Source organism: Corvus cornix, chromosome 1A (assembly GCF_000738735.6).
Source record: "Corvus cornix cornix isolate S_Up_H32 chromosome 1A, ASM73873v5, whole genome shotgun sequence".
NCBI lineage: Eukaryota > Metazoa > Chordata > Aves > Passeriformes > Corvidae > Corvus > Corvus cornix.
In genome coordinates this window covers 49,268,802-49,292,636 of record NC_047057.1, presented here as the reverse complement: position 1 = coordinate 49,292,636, position 23,835 = coordinate 49,268,802, and the positions used below count along the sequence as shown (strand labels likewise).

The 23,835-nt window shown below is 40.0% G+C and overlaps 1 protein-coding gene across 2 annotated transcripts; it reads right to left on the bottom strand.

Moving 5' to 3' along the window:
* Positions 1–2,925: 2,925 nt before the first annotated feature.
* On the bottom strand, positions 2,926–19,407 carry SLC25A17 (solute carrier family 25 member 17). 2 transcript variants are annotated; one of them, XM_039571061.1, is made up of 9 exons: positions 19,239–19,407; positions 15,378–15,438; positions 14,305–14,371; positions 11,757–11,908; positions 10,603–10,719; positions 9,768–9,913; positions 7,806–7,901; positions 3,980–4,062; positions 2,926–3,531 (listed from the first exon to the last, which is right to left on the bottom strand). In XM_039571061.1, exons 1-9 carry the CDS (start codon positions 19,392–19,394, stop codon positions 3,384–3,386), a joined length of 1,026 nt encoding a protein of 341 aa, XP_039426995.1. In that variant the 5' UTR covers positions 19,395–19,407; the 3' UTR covers positions 2,926–3,383. The 2 variants fall into 2 exon arrangements, with proteins under 2 accessions (XP_039426995.1, XP_010408917.1); XM_010410615.3 differs by lacking the exon at positions 19,239–19,407 and adding an exon at positions 18,910–19,109.
* Positions 19,408–23,835: the final 4,428 nt, after the last annotated feature.

The following is a 23,835-nucleotide window of genomic DNA, read 5'->3' as shown; positions in this document are numbered from 1 at the left end:
GCAGCACTCAGCAATTCAACATTACATAAGACAAAAAGAACATGTTATACCCTATCACTTGTCATCCTCCTAACTGAGGCTTACTGAACAGCATTTCTGTTGTAAGATATATATATCCACAAGATATATATATATAGATATAGATATAGATATGAGATGTATATATATACATGAATAACATTAACCAATGAGCTAAAATGTGTTAAATACTGCCCTACTATACAGGCAAGCAACCCATAATCGCAAGAAACATCGTTTGGAATACAAATTGGAGCAGAATTCATCCCAAACATCACAGATTCCTGAAAAGCCACTTGCTTTGCAATCTCTAAGATGCCACAGGGGCTTCCTACTTTCAGTCAAAGTGTGGGGTGGAAAGAGAAAGAACAGCACAGGATTAAATTTAAATCTCCTAAATTGAGCCAAGGACAGAATTATCCATGACGGAACTCGGCTAAGACAGACGATCCTCTCTGTTGCTGTCTTTTGTAATCATCTTTCCTTTCTCTCTTCTCTTGAAAATAGTATTAAAAATACAGGGAGAAGATCTGTTTTTCACATGAGAATGAAAATATTTTCTGTTAAGTTCTCTAGAAGTGAATTTACACAATTTTGGATGGCACACACAGTTACTACTGACTGCACAGCAGAAGTGCAGTGCACTGGCAACCCAGGCTGTCACTGCAGGTACTTGTGCCTAGAGCTGCTCCTGCCACACCACCTCATACTCTGCCTCCATGTTCCATTTCCAGCTTCAACTGCCATAACCATGTCCATTAGGAGCCACTTGTGTCTAAAAGAACACTTGTATGTTTTGTGCTGTTTGACAGGAACTGTGTCATTAGTTCTCCTACAACTATTTTTCTCCAGTGAAATGACCAATCTACAGAGCCTGATTAGCTGGATCATGTCTTTACACCATCCCCTGAAGCTGCCATTTGCTTGTGACGAGGACAGCAGGAAATAACAATTTATGTAGATATATTTTAAAACAGAGTAAAATTATTGTATTTAGGTTTTATTTCTGGACAGTATTTTCCACCAAGGATGAATTACAACTCCAGTACCAAGATTAAAAATAGTCTTTCTTAGTTTGCTTTGATAAGTTATGGACTTTTTAATCCCAAAAATACTCACCAATGCCTAAATAATTTTAACAGAAATGTCATCATCTGTTCAAACTACATCTGAGAAAACTCAGGTAGGGGTACCAGCTACAACACGAACATTTGCCTGCCAATCGAACAAATGACTAAATAATTCCTCAACCATCTGCATTTTGGCTCAGTCACACAAGGTTAAGTAGTTTTTCAGTTATTTCAGTTTAATGTCTAAATCAATACTGGAGAATGCAGAAGCAAAAAACATTTTAAATGCCACAGGTCTACCATTAAAAGGAGACCGGACATGATCCCAGCTTCAGTAGCTTTTGCTTTCATTCCTTTATGAAACTGTTTTATTATAATTGGTCAGCAGAGCCAAGTAGAGAGTTTAGGGCAAAAACATCTGTTACAGGTTTAATGGTAACGCAGACACAGCCAAGGCCAGCATTCCTTTACACGGGGCTTCTGTATTCAGCTTTTTTTGCAAAAAGGAAATACTTTATCCCTTTGAATCCACACTGGCAGATAGACATTTTCTGGCTAGTAAATGCTAGCAAGCATTTCCTTTCTTCTTATAGGTAGAGCAACCAGAAAAATATTTCTGTAGGAATTGCTCCCTCATACCACAGACCAGAAAAGTCCGAGGCGCTGAACTCCAGCTCCTGGCAGCCACGCAGATTTCAGCCAGGCTGGCACGAGAACCACTTTAGTTACCGACAATGATTCTGACAGCAGGAATTTTCAGGTGAGATAGTTTATCAAGAGCCATACTACCGATTCCAAATTTCTTATTAAAAACACCCAAAAGACAGCAAAATAGCTTTCCACAGGGCACCTCATTTCAGTAAAAAAAGTATTTTCACTGAAATTTTCAGAATTGTGATTCATTCTTTTCCAGTGGTGAGGTCTCCAGTCTTACATTTTCATTCTTTATCAAAGTATAACTACAGCTCATTGCATTTTTTCATTCTTACTTGTCTATAGAAATCCTACTTGGACTGAAAGTCAACCAGCACTGGATTAAGGGCATTCTTCTTGTATAGATACTCTCAATACTCTTAAAAGAAGCAATTGGTGTAAAGGCTTTTATTCTTGCTCAAAAGACATTATCTGCAGAATTGTTTTACAATTTCATACTTAAAATTGACTCAACTGAGACTCCAGAAACAGATGCCATTCTGCAACTTAGTAATGTATTTCCTGCAGCACTTAAGTCTTCTCCCAGACATTCTTGGTGTTAAACTGCCACGAAATCTTTCAATACTTCCAACAGAAGATGGTTCTTCAGAACAAATCCTACTGCCAACTTAACAATGGACAGAGCAGGATTTAACTGGGATTTTAGGGTCTAGGAATACTGACCAGAACTATGCAGAATGAACACACATGTACATTAACTGGGACAACAGTTATGACTTTTAGGCTTTACGGTCTGGGAATATCAGTGGAAAAATAAACAAATCACATTTTTGAGTGGGCACAGCACTTCTGAAGCATGGGGCAGTGCTCCCTGTCTGCATAAGAACATGGTGTGAATTCACATATTCTCACAAGGAAGAATATGTGATACGTGATACACAGAATACTTCACGTATTTCTGTGTAACAAGCCCATTCTCTTGAGTCAGCTTGAGGGACTCAGCTTGAAAAAGCAAGAGGTTATGTTCCCCCTATCTAGTCAGTATCTGCATTCAAAATTTTCAAGATTCAAAATAGCTGGATTCAAGAAGACAAGATTGCCCACTCACTTGTAATATCCATTCCAGCAGTTCAGATCCTGTGCCACAAACATACCTGAAGGTAAAGAAAAACCATGCCAAAAATGTTAGTCTTTATGAATTATTTTAATGAACCAAATACAAAGTGACAAACACAGGTCAAGGAAAATAACACAAAACCAGCCCCACCAGCTGCTGACAGAAGGTAAAGACAAGAATAGTTGAGGACAATTTGAGGGCAAACAAGAAAGCATAGTGAGAAATAATCATTCTTGCCAAGAATATCAACCAAATAACCAAATCACGTAATAGTTTAAATTTCATGTCAAGTGCTTAAAAAGGTCTCTAGTTTGTTTCTTAACACAGTGAGTCCACAGAACAATAGGGAATGGGCTATCCCTGAATTTGTGGCAACAGGTCCTATAGAGCATATTCCAGATTTCTCCAAATACTGGAGATAAAGGTGGCTAAAAAGAGAAGCAGAGAAAGTGAGGACCCTTTGTTACCCAGCCAGGTCTCACAAACGGAATGTGTTTTCCGGACTCTTTGGCATAGGTTCCTTTTCAATGTCTGCGTGAGTGCTTTAATCCCATGACTGTGAAGGTTGCAGCAGTCAGTTTCTCATACACCAGAAACATAAGAGCAGCAGTAAGGACTGTCTGCAAGAGCTTTGCTTCAAGGCCTTTGTAAAGTCCCACTAATCCAAAACGCCTAAGGAGAAAAAAACAAACAAGAAAACAAGTATGAATAGCTTTCTGTAAGTAAATCACTACAAAGAAGAATCAATATCACAATTTAATGACAACTGTAGGAATCTTAAACCCACTCTTGATCTCAAGCCAGCTATGTTTAATCATGTTTTAAAGAAAAAATTCTGCAGAAATTTAAGGTCTTTTGTGCAAGAAACCTGCTACTTTTCAAGTTGAGAGGTGAATCAAATTATTTATTATCCATCTGTATCCTTGATGCCACTTGCTGTACAGGCATTCAGGGGAATTTGGGTTTGTGAGCTTACTCTACAATATATTACAAAAACCAGGTTGACTCAAATTAAGGGATGCAAAAGGAAACAAAATCCAGATCCAGCAACATTTTCCAAATATTAGTAATACTCAAGTCTTCTATATCATGGGAGCAGAAATAAAATGAGAAAGCTCACCTCACTCTCTGTTGAAGAAGGTAAAGAACATTTCTAAGACTACCCAGTGTTCGGTTCTCTGGGTTCAATCTGTGGCGTCCAAACTGAAAAAAAGGAAGAGTATTTTGCTGTACTATTTCCCCACTGTGCTTGGCAGAGAACACCATACATGCATGAAATCTGGAGACCCTACCCTAAACCTCTTTAAACATTTTCCACGTTATATTGCCATCAGCAGAGAACTGAGGCCAAAGCTCAGGCTTGCAAGCATTAAAACTGTACATACTACTGTAATTTGTTTTGGTTTTAAGATGGATTCTAACAAAGGCCACATTACCTCTCTTTCATTTGCTCTGGAAGAAGCAGTTTTCAAGATCTCAAAAGCATAATTTGCAGTCTTAATAGGGATATGACACTCAAAACAAGTTCTTTCTAGCTTTCTCAGCTTTCACTCCGCAAAGATTCAGACCCTCACACATCTGCAAATCATTACTGCATTGAGATTGCATAGTTGAACACAAAATTTATCTGCTCAGCAATGGTCTTGGAGCAAACACTTATGTGTGAACTGCTGTGGAAGAACTAAAAATCGTTTGATCCACCTACCTGGCCTGAATGATATTTCTTTTACTCACTGCACTTGCTTATCCCCAAGCTGGTTCTCAGTAGGCGTGATAGCTGCTGCTGTAGTTTTATGCCTCAAGAGTTAAACTAGCAATTTCAGCAACTCCTTTTCTAGCATTCATTGATACTTTTATCTGATACAGGTCAATAGTACTGTCAGCAAGCTGTAACTATGAATTATTAATATACAAGAGTTGGCACACTTTTATCTGTAACAGCACAGCCTAATAGCTTTTGAAGCCTGTATTAAGCTTCTGTGCTAAGAAAGGTGAACTTGAGCTACTGCGTGTTGGGTGAGTTTTTTCCCAGAACATGCTCAGGCAACTGCTACTTCTTAGGGGTAAGAAATTACCATTGACAGTAGGTAAAGTATACCAGCTGATCTAGGCAGTTCAAAAATTTTAAGAAAATGCTAGGATGATACAGGTTTCTTTACTATGTATCTTAATAATTTGGATGGAAACAGCAGCAGCAGAATGCTAGTGGAAATCTCCCATCATTAGGTAAATATGCACTCAAAATCCACAATCTTCTCATCAACAACTAACCATTTGATATTGATAAATCAATGTTAAGAATTATTGTCAGACTCGGACACACTCCCCAAAAAATTGCTAACTAGGTTCCAAGTTACAGTGTCAGTCACTGCCCAGATTACTCATAGGCTTCCACACTACACCACAATTAGGTGCTTCATTCTCCTCTCTTCTCCACCACTGACAATATTTGTACTACAAACATAGATTCATTAAGAGAGAAAAAAACCATTAATTTTTCACTAGGATGTTAACACTTCAGTGTTTACTGAAGATTTCCCAAAGGGACTGTGACAGAGAAAAGAGACCTTAGTTTTAAACAGAACTTTTTCATCTGGGATCACTGAGAACATTAATTGTATTGCTGTACCTCCAGAGGCAAATTTAATTTATCTGCACTTTACTGACACATAGGCTAAAGAACAGTTTCACTGTATAATGAGTAACACCAGTGTTACACAGTTTTAATGACTGAAAAGGAGAGACATACCAAATGACAAGACTGTCAATTACACAGGATAACTGTTCATTATATGACAGCAAGAAGAGAGCTGTGCCAGAGTTGGAGGTGAAGGTGTAGAGACTTTATTACAAAGAACCCTAGTAACTTTCAAAAAAGAGTAAGTTTCTAAAGGTTTAAGGTCAAAAAAAAAAGTCCTGTACTACTTTGATGACAGAACTTAGTTATGATGTGTAAATTTATATGAATTATTTTGAGCTTATATTAGTCTCTGTGTAAATCTGCTAAAATTGTTTCCAAAAAACCCCTGCAACTATATATATTTTTTTTTTTTTTAATGCAGAATATCAGTTCTGAAAATACTGAGCCTTTACTCATAACCCTTTTTTTTAACATCACTTAGTGTGAGTGACAAAAACATCAACTAGAACAATGTCAACTTTAGATTAGAAAACACATCACAAAGTAAAGCAAGTCTGAACTGGACAGCACAGATGTCACAGACACACATTTCTGCTATCCTCGACAGATGTGATCAGGGGTCCTGGCTGTTCGCTGTTCTTTCATAGAGCAAAGGGACAGAAGTCACCCCTAGTGACTGCAGAACTCGACACAAGGTTCTTGTGCTCCCCATCATCACAGGGAGAGGATGGACTGGCAATTTTTTTTTTTTTTTTCTTTTTTTTTACACTGTCATCCAGAGTCAGAAGAATTTTGTTCAAAAAGCTAAAAGGAGAAAGAAAACATGAAGCCACGAGACTGTAACCACTTCTCTCGGAACCATGGAAAGGAACAAGGGCTGAAGCTGCTCTGCGGATGCAGCCCCATGAAACCCGCACTGCTGTGCAGTGCTCAGGCTACAACAGAGCACTCCAACTTTCCTTCCAGTTGTCCTTCACACCAGGAGAAACTGCATCACAAATTAAAACCAGACTGATGTTGCAACTTATCCAAACAGAGCTATTTCTGCTTAAATGTTTCTCTGTATCTGCCACTCCAGTAACAGAAGTCTGTGTTATTAGTTTAGCTACTGAGATGTGTCCAGGCTGTTAAAACAGGGTAAGGCATTGAAAGAAAATACTGGCTCAGCTGATCCAAAATTATGAAAACTTCAGAAAAGATGACTGCTGACAAAATTACACAGTACATATATTCAAGTCCTCTTGCTTTGAAATACAGCAACCTAACTATCTTGTTACAGGCTACGAAAAATCAAGATACATTTATTCCATTCTAATTAGAGTGTGAAAAATAATTGCAAAACTTGCTTGAAAATTACTTTTTCCAGATGAACAATTAACAAGAAAATTCCCTTATTAGAGAAGTCTGAAAAGTGATACCCTCAGCATGGAAGGCTTGTTTTCAGCAATTCAACTCATTCTCCAAATTTGTCCAAGTTTTAGAACATACACAATGGCTTTACCATACAGGCAAGTTAAGGCTTCTCCTTACTTAGGAAAATATATTTCATGTGGAAACACTTATTAATATTTAACTGTTACAAAAACAGGGTTTAAGGCACAGAAATTGAAGTAGAATATGCTTATGCATGGCCAGGTCTCCTCCTTCCATCCTACCCCCCAGTTTTGTCTTGTGTCAATATTTCAACATTATTGGTACACACTGAAGGCAGCATTATTATCCAGCACATATACGAATTGCAAGTAAGAATAAATGTAAGTGTTTCCATTACCACTACAATTAGCCTACACGGCCAGGCAAGTGGTTAAAGATATTATTTATGAGGGAGCTCAGCTTCCCCTGATGAATCACATTTTGGACACTGACAAGGTCAGACCATCATCTGACCAACAAAGCCTATGAACAGAACTTTTTTTTTATTACTATAGGTCATCTGGAAACAGACTGGTTTTAGAAGATTTAATTTTAATTTCCCACTTGACACATTTTCCCTTTATATTCCAAGAAGTAAATGTACATTTTTGTCGTGTCTAAAAGCAGCACAGTGCATCAGCTTCCGTGAAGCACTGTACTAATACGATATGCTGGCAATCCTACCAGCTACTTGAAACAAATGTCCATCAGTACACCAAGTTCAATCAAAACCAAAGAGGAGAGACATTCTAATCAGTGACATGCATTGGGAAAAATGCCTCCCAAAACAATGGGTCCATTAACACAAACAAAAACAAGCCATGTGAACAAGGCTTCCATGATACAGACCAAGTCAGAGGCAGAGTTACCCTGAAATGAAATTATTACTTACCCGCAGAATTGACTGTACTGTCTGCAGAGGGTAAGTGAGGGTGGTGGCAACTGCTTTGGCTATTGCACCAATGACAAAAGCATCCAAAGATGTGAGCTGTTCAAGAGATAAAGAATAGATTTACTTCCACATATTACCAAAACAGCCAATTACCCATTTGTATTTGGGGATTCTGTACTGGTACCTGCTACCAGATTATCTAAGGATTTTTGGCAAAAAGATTTCAGGAAATCTCAGGGTCTTATAATTTTAAAGAGTTGGTTATAGTTCAATTAACTTACTTTTCCACAACTTAAGTTTATTTGTAACTTCTACCTGTTTTTGCATTTCTCAGTATAACTAGACTACTAAAACATGGTTGATAAAAGGCCATACAACCAGACCACTTTAAAGCACCAAGAGTGGGCAAAAGATAAGATACTTTAACATACCATCAATCAAAAAGCATTTCAGTTTTTGCAACAGTGAAACTAAAAAGTCACATGGTACTTGTGAAAAGGTGACAGTGAAAGATTCCTTGAACATCACTCTGTATTCCTGAGACATAATCACTATGCTCCCAGGTAGAATTTTAGTCTCAATGCTATAGGCTAAAAATCTCATTCCCTATTAGTTAAGAACCCCTGCTGAAGCCCATCCTCAGCACCAAAGCCCACTCTGCTCCAGGATGCACCAAATACATTCTTACAGCCTATACTGATTACAGTGCATCTCAGTCTAACAGTGTTAATCACTGAACATAAGTAGGTGCCCAGATCAAAACATGCTCAAAATAAATTCTAAAATATATTGATTGCAATTAAAAATATGCTCATGCATGCACATCTTACACAAGGTCAACCTGATATAGTTAAGAGAATCAGGAAAGGACCAAATAGGAAGAAAAAAGTTGTCCAAAATAAGAATTACCATTGCTAGGTGAAAAAAAAAAGTATTTCTCCTCTCCTCTTCACTGATCACGGACAAAAAAATACCCCAATTTAAGGTGGAACTAAGCAATTAAAAAAACCCACAGGAAATAAATATATAAATAAATATGTTATTAACCAACAGGAAAATAACAATGCAGATGGAAGCTAAGCTCATCCTTCAAAAAATGTATTGTGCATAATGTAACTGAGTAGATCCATAAAGCACAAAAGGAGAGCTACAGCTGCACTATTAATTAAAGACAGCAAAAAATCCACGCCTCACTGATGATGCAAAATCTCATGTAAAAATAATCTCACTGTGTCTTGAGGAAAAACTAGATGGCTTGGTAACATACTCGTATGACCTAACATTCTAAAATCACAAATTAACAGCAAAGCACCACATCTTAAAGATATGTTATGACATTATCTGAAAATGTAACACGAACGTTTTTCAGTTTGCTGGAACATAAAAGGAACATGAGTTCAGCTGAGATGCTATATGTGATATAGACAAAAAAGAATAAGGAAAAAGAAGAGGACTATAAAGCAGAGACAGAAAAGTGATTATACTTCTATTTAGAGAATCAGGAAGGCATAGTTGTAATGCTATGTTTAATTCTAGTGTCCATCCTTGGTAAAATTATATTGAAAAATTGAGATCTTCAAGAAAAAAAAGTTGTTATTTACTGCAAAAAGGGTTAAAAGCAGACTTCAAAACAGTCAGTATGTAAATACTTATAGAAGATATATTAGAACTGAAATCTCTACTTTAAATCAAGACCTGTGAACATATGCAAACAAACGTGGACAGCAGTTTTATTTTTACAGGTAGAAGAATTCATTACAGGAATCTCTTCCCTAGGAAGATGAAAGATTCCCATCTCATTTCATGATGCTGGACCCTTTTTAGACACACTAATTCAAAAAACCACTCAAAAAGACAAGAACCAAAACCAAACCTACATTCTGAATTTGTTCAAGTGATGCATATCAAAGAACCTGTCTCATAACAGAGCATGTTCATCATCTGGCCTCAAAACATACTCACTTGCAGCTGCTTTTTCAAAAGCTTTCGTTTAAAGCCTTCATAAAACATGAATTGTATGGCAGGATTGAAGACCAGCAGCAAGGAGGGGAAAGTACCATTCCACAGAGCTAAGACTCCTTCATCTCGTATTATCTGATGAAAGGCATCTGAGACAAAAGGTGGGGGGAAAAAATCATTAATGTTTTGAGTACAAAACTCTGAATATAAAAGATATGAGAAGTTACTCTTAAAGCCTAATACACAAAGTGTATAAAAATCCACTGCAGTCTTTTATGCAAGCATTTTTATCTCCCATTTTAATCCAGAAGTTAACAGAAAGGCAGTGACAAAGGAGGTTCTTGCTCGCATCACCATTAACATAAATAAAACTCATCATCAGCACAGGCAACCCCCCCTCTTTTTTTTTTTTTTTCCCCAAGTGTGGCATCCACATTAAGGTCTTCCAAACCTTCTTCAAAATTACAGTAATATTTATTTGGTTGGTTGGTTGGTTTTAAAAGGAAGACAGCCTGAACATGTGAGTGATTAAGAGATAAAGGTGAGTGAAGTTTAATTTTCAGACTGTCTGTCCCAACTCAGACTCACTACTGCCCCATTATCTGTATGGTAACATATCTGCCCTTGCAATAGGTATTTTGGTTACAGGAGTGCACACTCCTAATTACCATCATAAATAGCCACGTCCAGCTCCCTGTAAGACTCAACAACTGCAAAGTGACAGGGTAGGGCAGAGATTACAGGGTGAAACGAGTTACATGAACAAAAGTCTTCAAAGTCCTTGATATATTTTATTTCATTAACTTCTCTTTGGTTGAAGACAACAACAGGTGCTTACCTATTATGCCTCTGTAATTGGTTGGTACAATGTCTTCATTTCTGAATTTTGCTCCCTGCAGCTTCAGGCGTGTGTTCACTACCCAGAGAGGGGTGGTCACGAGTACATTCACTACTCCTAACGCAAAACACAGCAAGATTACAGAAACAGAAGGTTTCAAATGTTTTCTTATCCCCCTTCCCCCCCAATTCACATGGCTACTGAAATTTCTGGTAGGAAGAAGGAAAAAAAAATCAACACAACATATAGGAAAAGTAAATGATAATTTGTACCTTATTCCTGCAGCCTGTGTTCCAAAATATACTTACATGGAATTTTACCACAGACATATAACCAACTTAAGAATTTCCTTCCTTACTTCCACCAGCTATTCAGCCAGTCATTATACCTACACTGAAAGTACAAGAAACTACCAACCACCCCCCCACCCCCCCAAAAAAAACCCAAACCCAGAGGTCTTTTTTACAGGGTTTGGTTTTTTTTTTTTTAAATCAGCTTGTTTCTACGCATTCACATGAGCAATAGTCCCTGAAGAATATTACTGGCAAACATAAGGCCCACAGTGGTAACTTTGCACATTGGATTTGCTAGAAAAGTCACTAATGTTATGATCCCTTCAAAGAAGGCACTGTAGCATCCACATAAGAGGATGGAATAAAAAAGAATATATGGTCCCATTGGACCTGCATATATCTAGGAACTTCCTGTCACTGTCAGGTGACAACCTAAAACTAAGTCTGAAAACTGACACCCAAATGGTTACATTAAATTTCTTACTTACAGCAACTGAAATTATTTCAAAAATGGCATATATCTTTTCCTCTGAAAAAAACCCAACTATCACCTCTCCCTGCCACTTGTCTTCAGCATCTTACTGATGATGCTTAAATACCTGGTAAGCACCACACGAGACACAAATATCATCCTAAGCCACAAGAGCACTGTGCTCTGTGCCAGAATTCACAACAGGAATGGTCTATGCATCTCTTTAGGAGGTAGGGAGGACACAGAGGAGCAATCAGAAATAAGCAGGTCTGCATACAATGGGACATGTGAGCACTCAGTGTGACATCCAAAGGACTTCATAAAGAAAATCATTAGATAGCATATACCAAAAATACATTCTTGACAAAATGGAGATTTTTAAGTATTACCTGCAACAACCCCAAGAACCAAGTCTTTTCCAGTGGTTGAATGCTGACCTTTGACCCAGAGGGCTTTAAGACTATTAAATGTATAAAAGTAAACAAAATTGGAGCAGCAAAGGCTGGAGATAACAGGAAACCACCCTCGATATGGTGCCAACCTAATGGAGAGCAAAAAGTCACAGTAAGAATCAGCATAGTATTTATGTGATCGGGCTGATTTTATGTGAGATACAGCGCTCTATACTACATAAAGTGCTAACTAGGTATGTCTTTATCAGCAAGGGTAAAAAAAACCATACTTAACTCCTGAGTTAGGAAAAAATGTATCTGGATTCTCACACAAAATTTAAACATTTAAGACTAGTTACTGAAATTCATATTCTCCACCTAGGAGAGTCTTCCAAAGGATGTAGCCTGGGACACAAGATACACAGGTGGGAAGAACTTCCAACAAATGCCTTACGGTAAAATCTAGGGCAAATCAGTCAGGTAAGTGAGAAGAAGACATTACCTAGTTAAATTTAACTAGATTAATCACAGATAAAAAACTGAATATCATCTAAAGCTATCTTGATTTAGGAATGATTTCGTAACAGCTGACTAACAAAGCTCCCCTCTCTGACAGGCCTGATGATCCTGTAAAACAGGGACACCTCAATAGCTTGTTCTACATTCCCAACACATTCTACAACACATCCAAAAAAAGATAATTATACACACCTTCACTGGAGTTGCACAGAACAGGTAGAGAGCTGGTATTATGTTAAAAGCATAAAAAATCACCCCAGCAGCAGTAGTTACAGAGGCTCTTTAGTATTCATTAAAATACTGGCAGTACACAGAATTTAAGGATCTCAAATAAGACTGTAAAAGGTGTAAGGCTGGTAAACACCACATCTGACTTTTCTTAAAATGTAAATGTCACCTTTTTGTCTCAAATCCATCAAGTGCCTCTCCCTCCCATGTAGCTGGGAATAAACCTTCTGAAGACTGCTTCTGAAGTTACAGGCTTAACTAACCATACAGTTACAATTACAAATTACCTGACTATGAAGTTATTCATAAACTAAATTAAAACAATTCTTATATTACCTATCTCTTCTGTGCTGGAAAAGAAAGGGAGAAATATCCTCTAGGGATCATGTCCTCTAACTGAGAATGTTAGTTTGGGCTCAGTTGATTTATTAAGAATGACTTCTGATGATTTTCAAATGGAACATCTTACAGTACAAAACATGAAACTAAAACAAAACCCATGAATTTATTTTAATGACTTAAATTGTCAGTAGTAGCATCCATGATTCACTGCAACTTTGAGAAAAGCTTGGTGTACACCAATGAACACCTTTCACCTAGATCACCTAGAAAACAACGGAAGTGCAGGGAAGAAAGCAAAGCTGTTTGATAAACTTCAGCAGGAGTCCTTTAGCTCAACCTATTTGCTTTATCTAGACGAGATAAGCAGTCTCACAAAAGCATGGTAATGAGACAAGACTACAAGCTAATGTGAACAAAATGTTTATGATCTCACATCACATTTCAGATTTGTTGTTTGGGCTTTCTGTGTTACTTCAGGCACATCTCTAAATTAGTACCATTGCTTCACCAGGCCTTCCCAATACCTTTGGAAGAAGCGATGTTCCACTCTTGCCAGAGCTACTGATTTTTCTGTTTCACAGGAAAAGTAGGATGACCACTTTTGCAGTCTTTCCACCTCAGTTAACTTCTTTATATTTCCTTTTTTTTCTTTCCTTTTTTTTTTAATTGAAGTTTACTTGCCACTCTCACATGACAGAGGTAGTGCAGTAATGTGAACAAGAGAGATCAGCTGGCAGAGAACTCCTCATGCGTACAACTGCCCAAGTTCAAAGGTGGCCCAGCATTATGGGCCAAGTTAAACTTTTGTCAGCTTTAATATCCTGGAAGCTCTAGTCTACTTAGGAGTTCCAGGGATTCAGTTAGGAAAATACTGCTAACAAGGACAGGCATACAACTGTTTTTCCCAGCCAGCTCAGCTCAGACTATGACAAATACTAAAGCACAGCACTGCTGAAAGTTAACTGCTTTTAGACAGATATTGAATCCCACCAGCATGAAGTGTCATGTGTTGTTTACTTCTACATGCTAGGGAGAAGAAAAAAACCTTCCAACTGGGAAACATGTCTCAATTCTCTTGAAAGTGGCTCAGTTGTCTGGGAATTTCATCTTGGTTATGAGAAATAGACACACCCAAGAATCCAGGCAGACAAAGCTGGCTGATCAGGTATATGAAGGTACATTTGCATTTCTGAGGAGGCACAGCTACCTCACTAATGAAGGCACAGTTACATCACTGAACAGATCAATTGCATAAGGTGCTCAAGAAAGTTAATCTTAGTTAGCTAAAGATGAACACGTAAGATTATGCAAGTCATATCACACTTGTGTGGAGACATTTCAATTCGGAATAAAAATCTGTCCACACAGAGGCAAAGTGTTCCACTTTAAAAGCATAATCAAATTCGTTTTAGAGCTTGTCTACAAGAAGACAAACAGAAAATTAACATCTACTCACAGGCCTTCTTCTTTGATTATTTCCAAAAGGACTGCCGGTGTTGTCTTTGACTTCCGCTTCTCATCAACTGGAAAACAGAAGAATCAAACTTTTAGATTATTCAGATTTTTAGCACTCTTTTTCTAGTCCTTATCCTTGCAATTCTGAATATACCCTGCAAGCTCATGTTTCTTCTTCCTCATAAAGGACAGAAATTCCCTACTTTTCCTTATTTTCATTTGCTAGGTAAGACTACTTCCTTTTTTTATTCTTCCCCAGACTAGCAGGTTCAGTTGTGCTTCAAAGTATCTGTAATTACCAGTTCCTAATAGCTGTGACATGAACTGAAGGCAGGTTCCCCTTAGGTAAAGGGCTAGAATTGGACCTGTCTAATTTCTCTCAAAATTATTCCTTGGAGACCAGACTAGCACCAGCAGCAGAGCAATCCCCTACAGTTCATCTGCAAACAGCTAAGCCTTAGCAAAACAGTCTCTTCCTGCACTGAAAGCTGTTCATTGCTCAGCTACATACTTCTGATGACCTGGCTGATGATCTCACTCCAATTCTTAATGGAGCTTTAGTCATAGCTCTAAAATGTTGGTGATTCTGTGACTTTTGATTAGAAGATAGAATGTTAGAACAACACAGTTTATACCCAGATGCATTTTTGTAAATATTACATATTCCTAATCCCAGTTCTGACCCTGATTTTTCCCTTTAAACCATCCTCAGGAATAATTCTAGACTTGATTTTCATGATATTACCCCTGAATTTTGAAGTGTTCTCAGCAGCCAAAAACAACAACACACAAATATAATCCTGTGCAATCTCACATCTTTGTTTTTCTCTTTGGTCTTAGATAATCATTTAAAAGCCATGTCTGTCCACAGATCACACAGCCTTTTCAGCAAATTAAAAGGTTGCCCAACTTTCAAAAGGAAGAATTACCTCCAATTGGAAAAATGCTGTTAATGTTAAACAGCTGAGACTCCTGTTCATGTAAAACACATCCCCCTACAACCACCCTTACAAGTGCCCAGGCCAGGATGAACAGAAACACCATTGTACAAAGAAACTAGATTTTGACACTTACCCTGAAGTCTAAGCCTAGCAGTATCCAAAGGAAAAAATACAGTCATTGCAGTCATACTGCCCTGAAAAACAAAATAAACTGGCTATATAGTGTATCAGTTGCTTATACAGTGCCTGCTAGACTCTTTGTAGCACTTCACTTCTCACCCACAAACCAGTCTGCTGAGAAAGTTTAAAAAGGGGATAAATTCCAGACATAACACATTTTTTTGTTCCCATACTTACAAATGGGGGTGGGGGCAGTGTCGCTCTTGCATTAGATCAAGCTAAAACTAAAACCATTGAAAGCCTTTTGCCAAAAGAGAAGGGTTTTGAAGCCTAAGAGTTAATCTAGTAGGCATCAGAAAACAAACATATTGCACTTTCTCTACCTCCCATTAGCCTCAAAAAGGCCCTGGCTTGGTGTAAACCTGTTTTCCATGCATCAGATGGCTGCTAAAGCTGTGGCACCTCTTCCATTTGCAGCCATGCAAACAGTTTAAATGGTGGGAAGGTCTGGGACACAGCAAGTCACTCAATGCTGTGTTTAAAGTACGGTGCACAGTGTGACTTGAGCTCTTCTAGAGCTGTCTTATGCCATACATTTAAGTGAGCTTTGACCTCTGGAAATACTCCAGCTCCAGAGCACGTCCTCCTGCTTGGACCTATCTCTACAAGCAGCAACAGAGGATTATTTTTTCTGGTGGTGTTTCCACACTAAAACAACTCTGGGTCGAAGTCGTAACCAGACTTAGGTTTCTCCAGTTTTGTTTTTCACTAAAACAGTTTTCGTAACACCAGGTAGCAGATGAAAGGAAAGGCTTAGCCACAACTACCAGGTTATTTTAACCCGTTTAGTTTGGGCTCCTGCCAAAATGGTTGGTTCTGCTCTCCCATGTACTTGTGCTGTGTCTGCTCATTCTCAGCACCTACCATGTACCCAGCTGGACAGCAAGTGGATTAATGAACCCATCTACTGAAAATTTATAAAAAGCATATCTCAGTTAGAAGGTCAGTGCCAGCACAAAAAAGCGCCAGAAAGATCCATAATACTCCTCCTAATGAGAGCTGTGTTACCACAGGTTTGAAGACACCCTCAAAACGCAGCTACACCTACGCACGGAACAAGACTGCAGTCACTACAACTTTCAGCTTTCCCCTGCTCAATTCGTCCTGCTTCCATCCTCCCAAAGCGAGATTTGTCCTGAATCCTACTCTCAATGCAATGCACCACACAGCAGCAACACACACACTTGCACTCAAAATTAGGAAATGGAAATGAGGAAATAGTCTGGCTAGCGTCACACAGGACACAATGGATTTGTGGACACAAGACACAGAATAGTCTATTTCAGTTGGAAAGGACCTGCAGTGATCACCTAGTTCTGCTGCCCCCACCCTGCTTCAGGGCTAACCAAAAGCTAAAGCACGTTGTTAAGTGCATTTTCCAGATGCCTCTTAAACACTGACAGGCATGAGGCATTGACCACCTCTCTAAGGACCTGTTCCAGTGTTTGACTGTCAAACTGGCTTAAAATTTATATGGAACTATAGTTCAAGAGAACATCATCCGATAACTAAGCTGACCTAACAGGTCATTGCACATAAAAAACAATTTGTACCCTTTCCCCTTCTTTTGCTAAATTGAGGGAAATAGAAAAGCCAAGTTACTTTTCTCCTGGGTTTACAAATTGAACAACTCAACTACATGATGAGGAGGCTGCTGGAAACATCATATGTGGGAGACAGGATTTCACAGCTAGAAGAAATGAAAAGAGGGATGAGCAGGACCAGTCCTTTCCAAACAACAGAAGCCCTCGAGACAGACTCAGATTCCTTGCTAAATTGCACTTGAAACCAGCAGGTGAAGTAAGTTACACTACTGATTGCAGGAACAGATGCTGCCATGGATTACCCTGCACTACTGGAAGGGTGAGACTTCACTGTCAGCCCTCCCACCACCTCCCTGTCAGCACGGGATCTCGGTAGTTTGCCAAGTCACATTACCACTGAATAATCACAGGGACAGGTACAGACTGGTTCACGTAATCCCAGGCTCTTGGTCAACTGTATTTGCACCCCTGTCTCCTCCAACCTGGCAGCATACCTTTCTGGGCACCTACACAATGATGCAGACACAGAAACTGATCTGGCTGAAAAACTACTTTTCCCACTGGGCTACTTCTTCAGCCCCATCAATTCACTGACCAGTCACAGCACCAGATAAACAACTGTGCAGTAGCCACGAGGTGCCCGGAACAAATGGCCTGAGGTGACTGCTGCCAAGAAGATGTGTGCAGGACCACAGCCTGAAGCTTGGCTTTATAAAAAATAGTAATAACAAAAAACTTAAAACATATTAAAAAATTTAAATACTATTTTTCAGCCACTATTCAGCCAACAAAGCAGCCTGACTGCTCTAGAATACTGCCATAAAAATCTCATCCCTATAGCTTTTACAACAGGAAAATTATATTTTAGCTACATGGAGAGTTAAAGAATACTTATGTAATTCAATTAAAGTTCACAGGAAATCAAGCACTGGAGGTTTTTTTACTATTCACAAAACTATTCCTTCACCTCAAATTTGACTAGGTTGCCTAGAAGGTATACAAACTTTCAGTATATTAGAATACAAACAAAAGTTATCACGTTGTGGTCTGACACGTGCTTTTGATGCATCAGCTCAACACAGTACTGGGTTTATGGCTGGATTTATAAGCTTGGTTCACGCCACAAACTTTTTTCAGGGGTGCAACCTGATTACAGCGATCTGTATTTGAAGTGAGAAGCTAACAGCAAGGTCTAGAAAGTATCACTGACTTCTGTAGAAGTCAGCAAAAGGAAAATGGGTAGTATTTCAATAATGAGCTCATTTGAGAGAGCTCCACTTTTTGAAAGCGGAAACAAAATCCCCATTGCCTTTGGTGTTTAAACAAGCAGACTTAGAAGTATTTAAAGAGCAGACAAAAATCTTGTATTTATTTATAATAAAACCAAAACATCCCTTAGAGTCTTTTTTCACCTTTTTAGAATCAGCTGTTGTAACAGAATCACTGAATTATCAGGGTTGGAAGGCACATCTGGAGATCACCCAGTCAACCCCTCTGCCAAAGCACTGTCACCTGGAGCAGGTGACATAGGAATGCATCCAGGCGGGTTTTGAACGTCCCCGGAGAGGGAGACTCCATGACCTCCCTGGGCAGCCTGTTCCAGTGTTTACTGTTCAATAACATTTGGCAACTTTCATCCTATAGGAGACGTGTAGGAGACAGTATGCCCAATCCAACATGCTACATGCACTAAAATTCTTAATCTGTTGGAAGCAGAAGGCCGATTTGCTATTTAGAGCTAGCACTCTGAAAGGAAAAACTCAAGGGCTGGGCATACTAGGAAATCTACATAGATTAAATGTGACTTTTTAATTTACAAGCATCACATGAAAAATTAAATTCAGTAACCGACACAAACCTCCTCTGGCTGCACTGTGCTCGCTGTACATTTTGATTAACACCTATGCACTGCCTCACCCTTCGAAACTCCTAAGCACTTACGAGGCCGTGGCACGAGGACGATGCTTGGTACAGCTCTCGGATTACACAGCTGAGGTGCTGCCCCTCTGCCTGAGCTTCTGGGAGGCTTAGATCGTCACCGCTGAAGTGATGCCCAGCTCCAGATGCGTCAAGCCGGCTTTCTGAGGGGCAGGTCCTGCAGCTCCCCTGGCTCAGAGGAGGCTCCGGCTGCTCAGGCCCAGCGCCGGCCTCCAGCCTCACCAAGCCCCGCGCCGGTTCTCCGGCCCGGCCCGGCCGAACAAAGGCTGCCGGCGGCCCGCGCCCCCCGCCAGGCCCTCGGCCCTCCGCCCACCGCTGTCCCGCGCGCTCACCACGGCCCCGGACACGGCGTGCACCAGGCTCTCGTAGGAGGCGACGGACGACATCGCGGCGGCTCTCGGGGGCTGCGGCTGCTGCTCCGCCCGGCCCGGCGCCCCCGCGGCCCCGGCCAGCTCTGGGCTGCCGCGCGCCGCCGCCGCGCCCGCCATGGCACCCGCCCTGTCACGTGCGCCGGCGGCCCCGCCCCGCGCGGGCCCTGGGCCGGGGGGAGCCGGCGGGGGAGGCGGAGGCGGCCGGGATCATCGGAGAGGCTTTTTGGAGAAACACAGCGTCAGGTGCCCGGGAAATGCGTTCTTGGTCCTTCCTCTGTAACTGCAGTAGCTCCTTGCGTCTTCACCAGTAGCTTCGCTTCTCTTTGAGGAAAGGCCACCTCATCAGTGGCTATCAGCATCTGAAGGGAGGGTGGTAAGAGGATGCAGCCAGGCTCTTCTCGGTCGTGGTAAGGAATAGAACAAGAGGCAACGGGCAGAAACTGAGGCACAGGAAGTTCCACCTGAACATGAGGAAGAACTTTTTACTGTGCAGTGACCACACACTGGAACTGGCTGCCAAGGGAGGTTGCGGAGTCTCCCTCACTGGAGATGTTCAAGAACCATCTGGACACAATCCTGTGCCATATTTAATAGCAATGGGGCTGTTTTGTTGTGGGGTTTTTGTTTGGTTTTTTTTAAGCAATTTCACTTGAGAATCACAGAACAGTCTGAGTTGAAAAGGATGCAGAAGCATCATAATGTGCTCTGGGATGACCCTGTTCAAACAGGGAGGCTGGACCAGATGATCCACTGTGGTCCCTTTTCAACATGACCCATTTTGGGATTCTGTGATTCTCTTTCCCAAACATTTAACACAAGCATTTAATTAAAAAGAAGGAGCGATACTAAACGTCACATTCCGATTCTACTTTTTGGTAACTACAGTCCCTTTTACCTACCTAAAGTCTGGTATCTTCAAAGTAACACTTTTTCAAAACAATAATTTTTTATTCCTTGTGGACCAGTTGAGCCTGATGCATGTTCAAGCATCAGGGGATGTTTAGCCTGGAGAAAAGGAAGCTCGGGGGGACCTTATTGCACTCTGCCCGTTAAAGGAGGTTGTAGCAAGGTGGGGGTTGGCCTCTTCTCCCAGATAACAAGCTACAGGAAAAGAGGAAACAGCCTCAAGTTGCACCAGGGAGGTTTATATTGGATATTAAGAAAAATTTCTTTAATGAAGGGGTTGTCAGCACTAGAACAGGCTGTCCAGGGAAGTGGTTGAGTCACTATCCCTAGAGGTATTTACAACACATGTAGATATTGCACTTGGGGACATGGTTGAGTGGTGGATGTGGCAGTGCTGGGTTTGTGGTCAGATTCAATCTTAGAAATCTTTTCCAAACTAAACAATTTTATTGTTTACTCATTTTCCCAGTCTGTAAGCCCTTGCTCCTCCTTTGCCATCATGCTGAGAGCCTGCAGCCGAAGCACACTGCTACAAACAGAACATCTCCTGGCTTGTCACACCCTTTGGTAGCTGAGGATGGAATGAGAAGTCCTAGCAAGACAGCACTAGACACAGCTAGCTCATGGCTCACCACAGTTAGGGCACACAGAGACAAGGCTATCAAACACACAGTTTGGGAAAAAATAAATAATCCTATAGCCTCCTCTTGAACTGTTATGTTGGAGAGGTTCCACAAGTATGAAGGAGCTGAGGAAATCAAATGAGTTTGGACATGCCACAATTCATAACAGCACTTGTTCTTGTGATGTGTCTGTTCACATCCTGTTGGGTTTTTTCCCATTCTCATGCCATATACTGGTTTCCAGATAGCTTCAAGGTTTTGCCTGTGTTAATAATCACTCCCCTTTTATTAGTTTCACCTATACTTGAGAAAAAACTGTAAGTAAAGATAGGAATGAGTGTTCTCTTTAGCTTTGTATCATATTACTCCTGGGCTCTTTGGTTCCTATTGTTACTCCACCATCTTTCCTTCTCTCTGAAAGAATAACTTAGTAACTTTTTCTTCATAATTGCAAGTCTTAGTTCTTCAGCCACAACTCCCAGCTGCCTCTTGTTTGAGCTGCAAGAGCTCCTAGTGCTTATACCTGTGGTAGGAATCACCATACCATCCATTACTTAAACAAGGACAGGGTAGTTGGATTATTACACTCTTCCCAAGAGTTTCTATCACACACTTGGGTAAGCCATTCCTTTTTGAGAAGATGTTCCTTCATCAGGTAGCTATTAACAGACCCTTCTCTACCCTTCTGTGAGGAAAATCCCATTATCTTCTCTGAGGAAGGGCAGGTATAAAGAGGCAGAGTCGCCTGTGTTAACGCAAGCGTTTCGTTTGGAGAAAAACATTTCTCCAGTGCAGTGCTCCAGCACACCCCAGTACTCAGACTTCAGATGCTGATACCAGCAGCCTAAGAGACACAATTCTTTTATACAGTGCTGATACCACTGAGAGTCCCTTTTTTTTTTTTATAATGGAAAATGCCATTATATGGCATTTAATGGATGCACCCCTTCTGACTGAGTGACAGTACTTTGGTCCAGGCACCACCAAAAAGGAGGCCTGACTGAAATCATCCCCGCAGTGCAAACACCGAGAATCGTCCTAAGCTGTATCTTATCCAGGAGCAAAGGAGTTTAGGCCTCTCTTATCAGGAGCTCACAGTGCCAGCCTGAGCTGGGAGTGGACAGAACTGAAACTGCTACAGATGCACACCTGCACATACACCAAAAGGGCCTCTGACTATGAGTCAGTCATTTTACCTTCTAAATAAACATCTGTGGCCCCTGTGAGCCCATTGAGCTCTCCTGTACAGCAGCAGGCTGCTCAGCAATGATCTCCCTCTCAAGCAGGGATGGCTCTTAAGGTTAATGCTCGAGGCTGAAAGATCCCCTTACCAAATATCTGATACCTATAATGAGGTAAGTGACATTTTACATTAAGCCTGAAAGTTTATTGTATACTATCAGCAGCTTTTATAAATTTAGCTATAGCTTAATTATTAGAAGTATAGTAAGTAGTAGAGTGTTCAACCAGAGTGTAAATTATTACTTTAACAATTATTTTAAAGCATTGTTAAATCACTGTTTAATTACCCTTTAATTATTGCTTAATAACAATTCTATCATCATTCACTTTTCATTTAGGTGTCAATTATCTTTGATCATGGTTTAATCATTAATAAAACCTTTTTAGTTACACCCACATTGATGTACCTTTAATAACTCACCTGTGACACACTCCTGCATGCAAAAGACTCAGACCTTAATTTAGAATTAAGGTGTACACAAGTCACTGGCTATCTCCTGTCACTAAAGCAGGCAGGAGCAGCTTTACAAATCCAGGGAACAACTGTGCAAAGTGATTGCACAATCAGGTTCATGAGCTTTCAGAATAAATACCTCAAACAGGACACAGACTCCCATTACTGCTGTTCTTTGTGGTTTTGTCCCTCTTGTGTGAAGGGAAGCTTTCACCGAAGAGTCAGTTTATACTGCAGACTGGAATTCCATCATAAATGTGCACCTAAATAACTCTATGCTATTTCTACTACATTTAGCAATATTTTTAATACAACACTATGCCCTGTATATATTGCAAAAGAGTATTAACAGGTAATGCAACAACTGCAATATTCTTAAAGCAACTTACTTTATTGTTGGAACATACAGACCTAGTGAAGCTGTCCAAGAAATACAAGGGCACACTACAGATTAAGTTAAACAAGATTTGCCTTGTATTCTACATAGGAAAAAAAATAAGGAAATTACCTAAAAACCTACCTAAGCCTACCTACATAAAAGGTTTCACGAAGGCATGGCCTGAAGGTCTTCACAGAAGTGCTGCAAATTCACCAGGTTTCCAGGCAAACACATAATATGCACAAGTGGGGTTTAAGGAAGGACAGAAGGCCCAAGTTACCTACTTTTCCTCAAATCTGTCAATTCTACTGGAAAGCCTGGAAGAAGTGAACTAAGTTAAGCAACTACAAGTACAAACATATTCTCTGTGCATGAACTGCATCTTCATAATTTCTTGCTTGCGTAATTCTGTAGGTTCCTGTCCAAGGAAGTGATCAATCTTGAGAAAATTTATTCTTCGTGGTTTTTCTTTGGCTGACCCAAACTTTGTTTCTGATTCATGACAAGGAATGAGGATACTGTTGGTGACTCCAGAGGCCAAATTTACTGCCTCTGCACTGTGTCCTACCTTTACAAGTAAAGAATAAACTCTGAACTTAAACTATTTCTACCCTAGTACTCTCCTTATTCTAACATTAATTTTAAAAAAATCAGAAATGCTTACTCCTTTATTTTTGCTTAGAAGTTCAATTCATTAGAGAGTGCAAACATGTTAAGACAGAACTTAATTACTACTTTCAAAACAACTTTCTGAATCTGCTGCAAAACTTTATCTTTCAGAGAAGGTGGATAAACTGGATCATACTCCCAGTACATCACAGATAAAAGCAACTAGAAATTAACAAATAAGATTGCATGTGCTGACAATTTGAATTCATTAAATAGAGCAATTTGATCACACCAGCTTGTCAAGAGCAGGCTTAAGTATTAAGGCCAAGGTAAAACCAGCCTCTT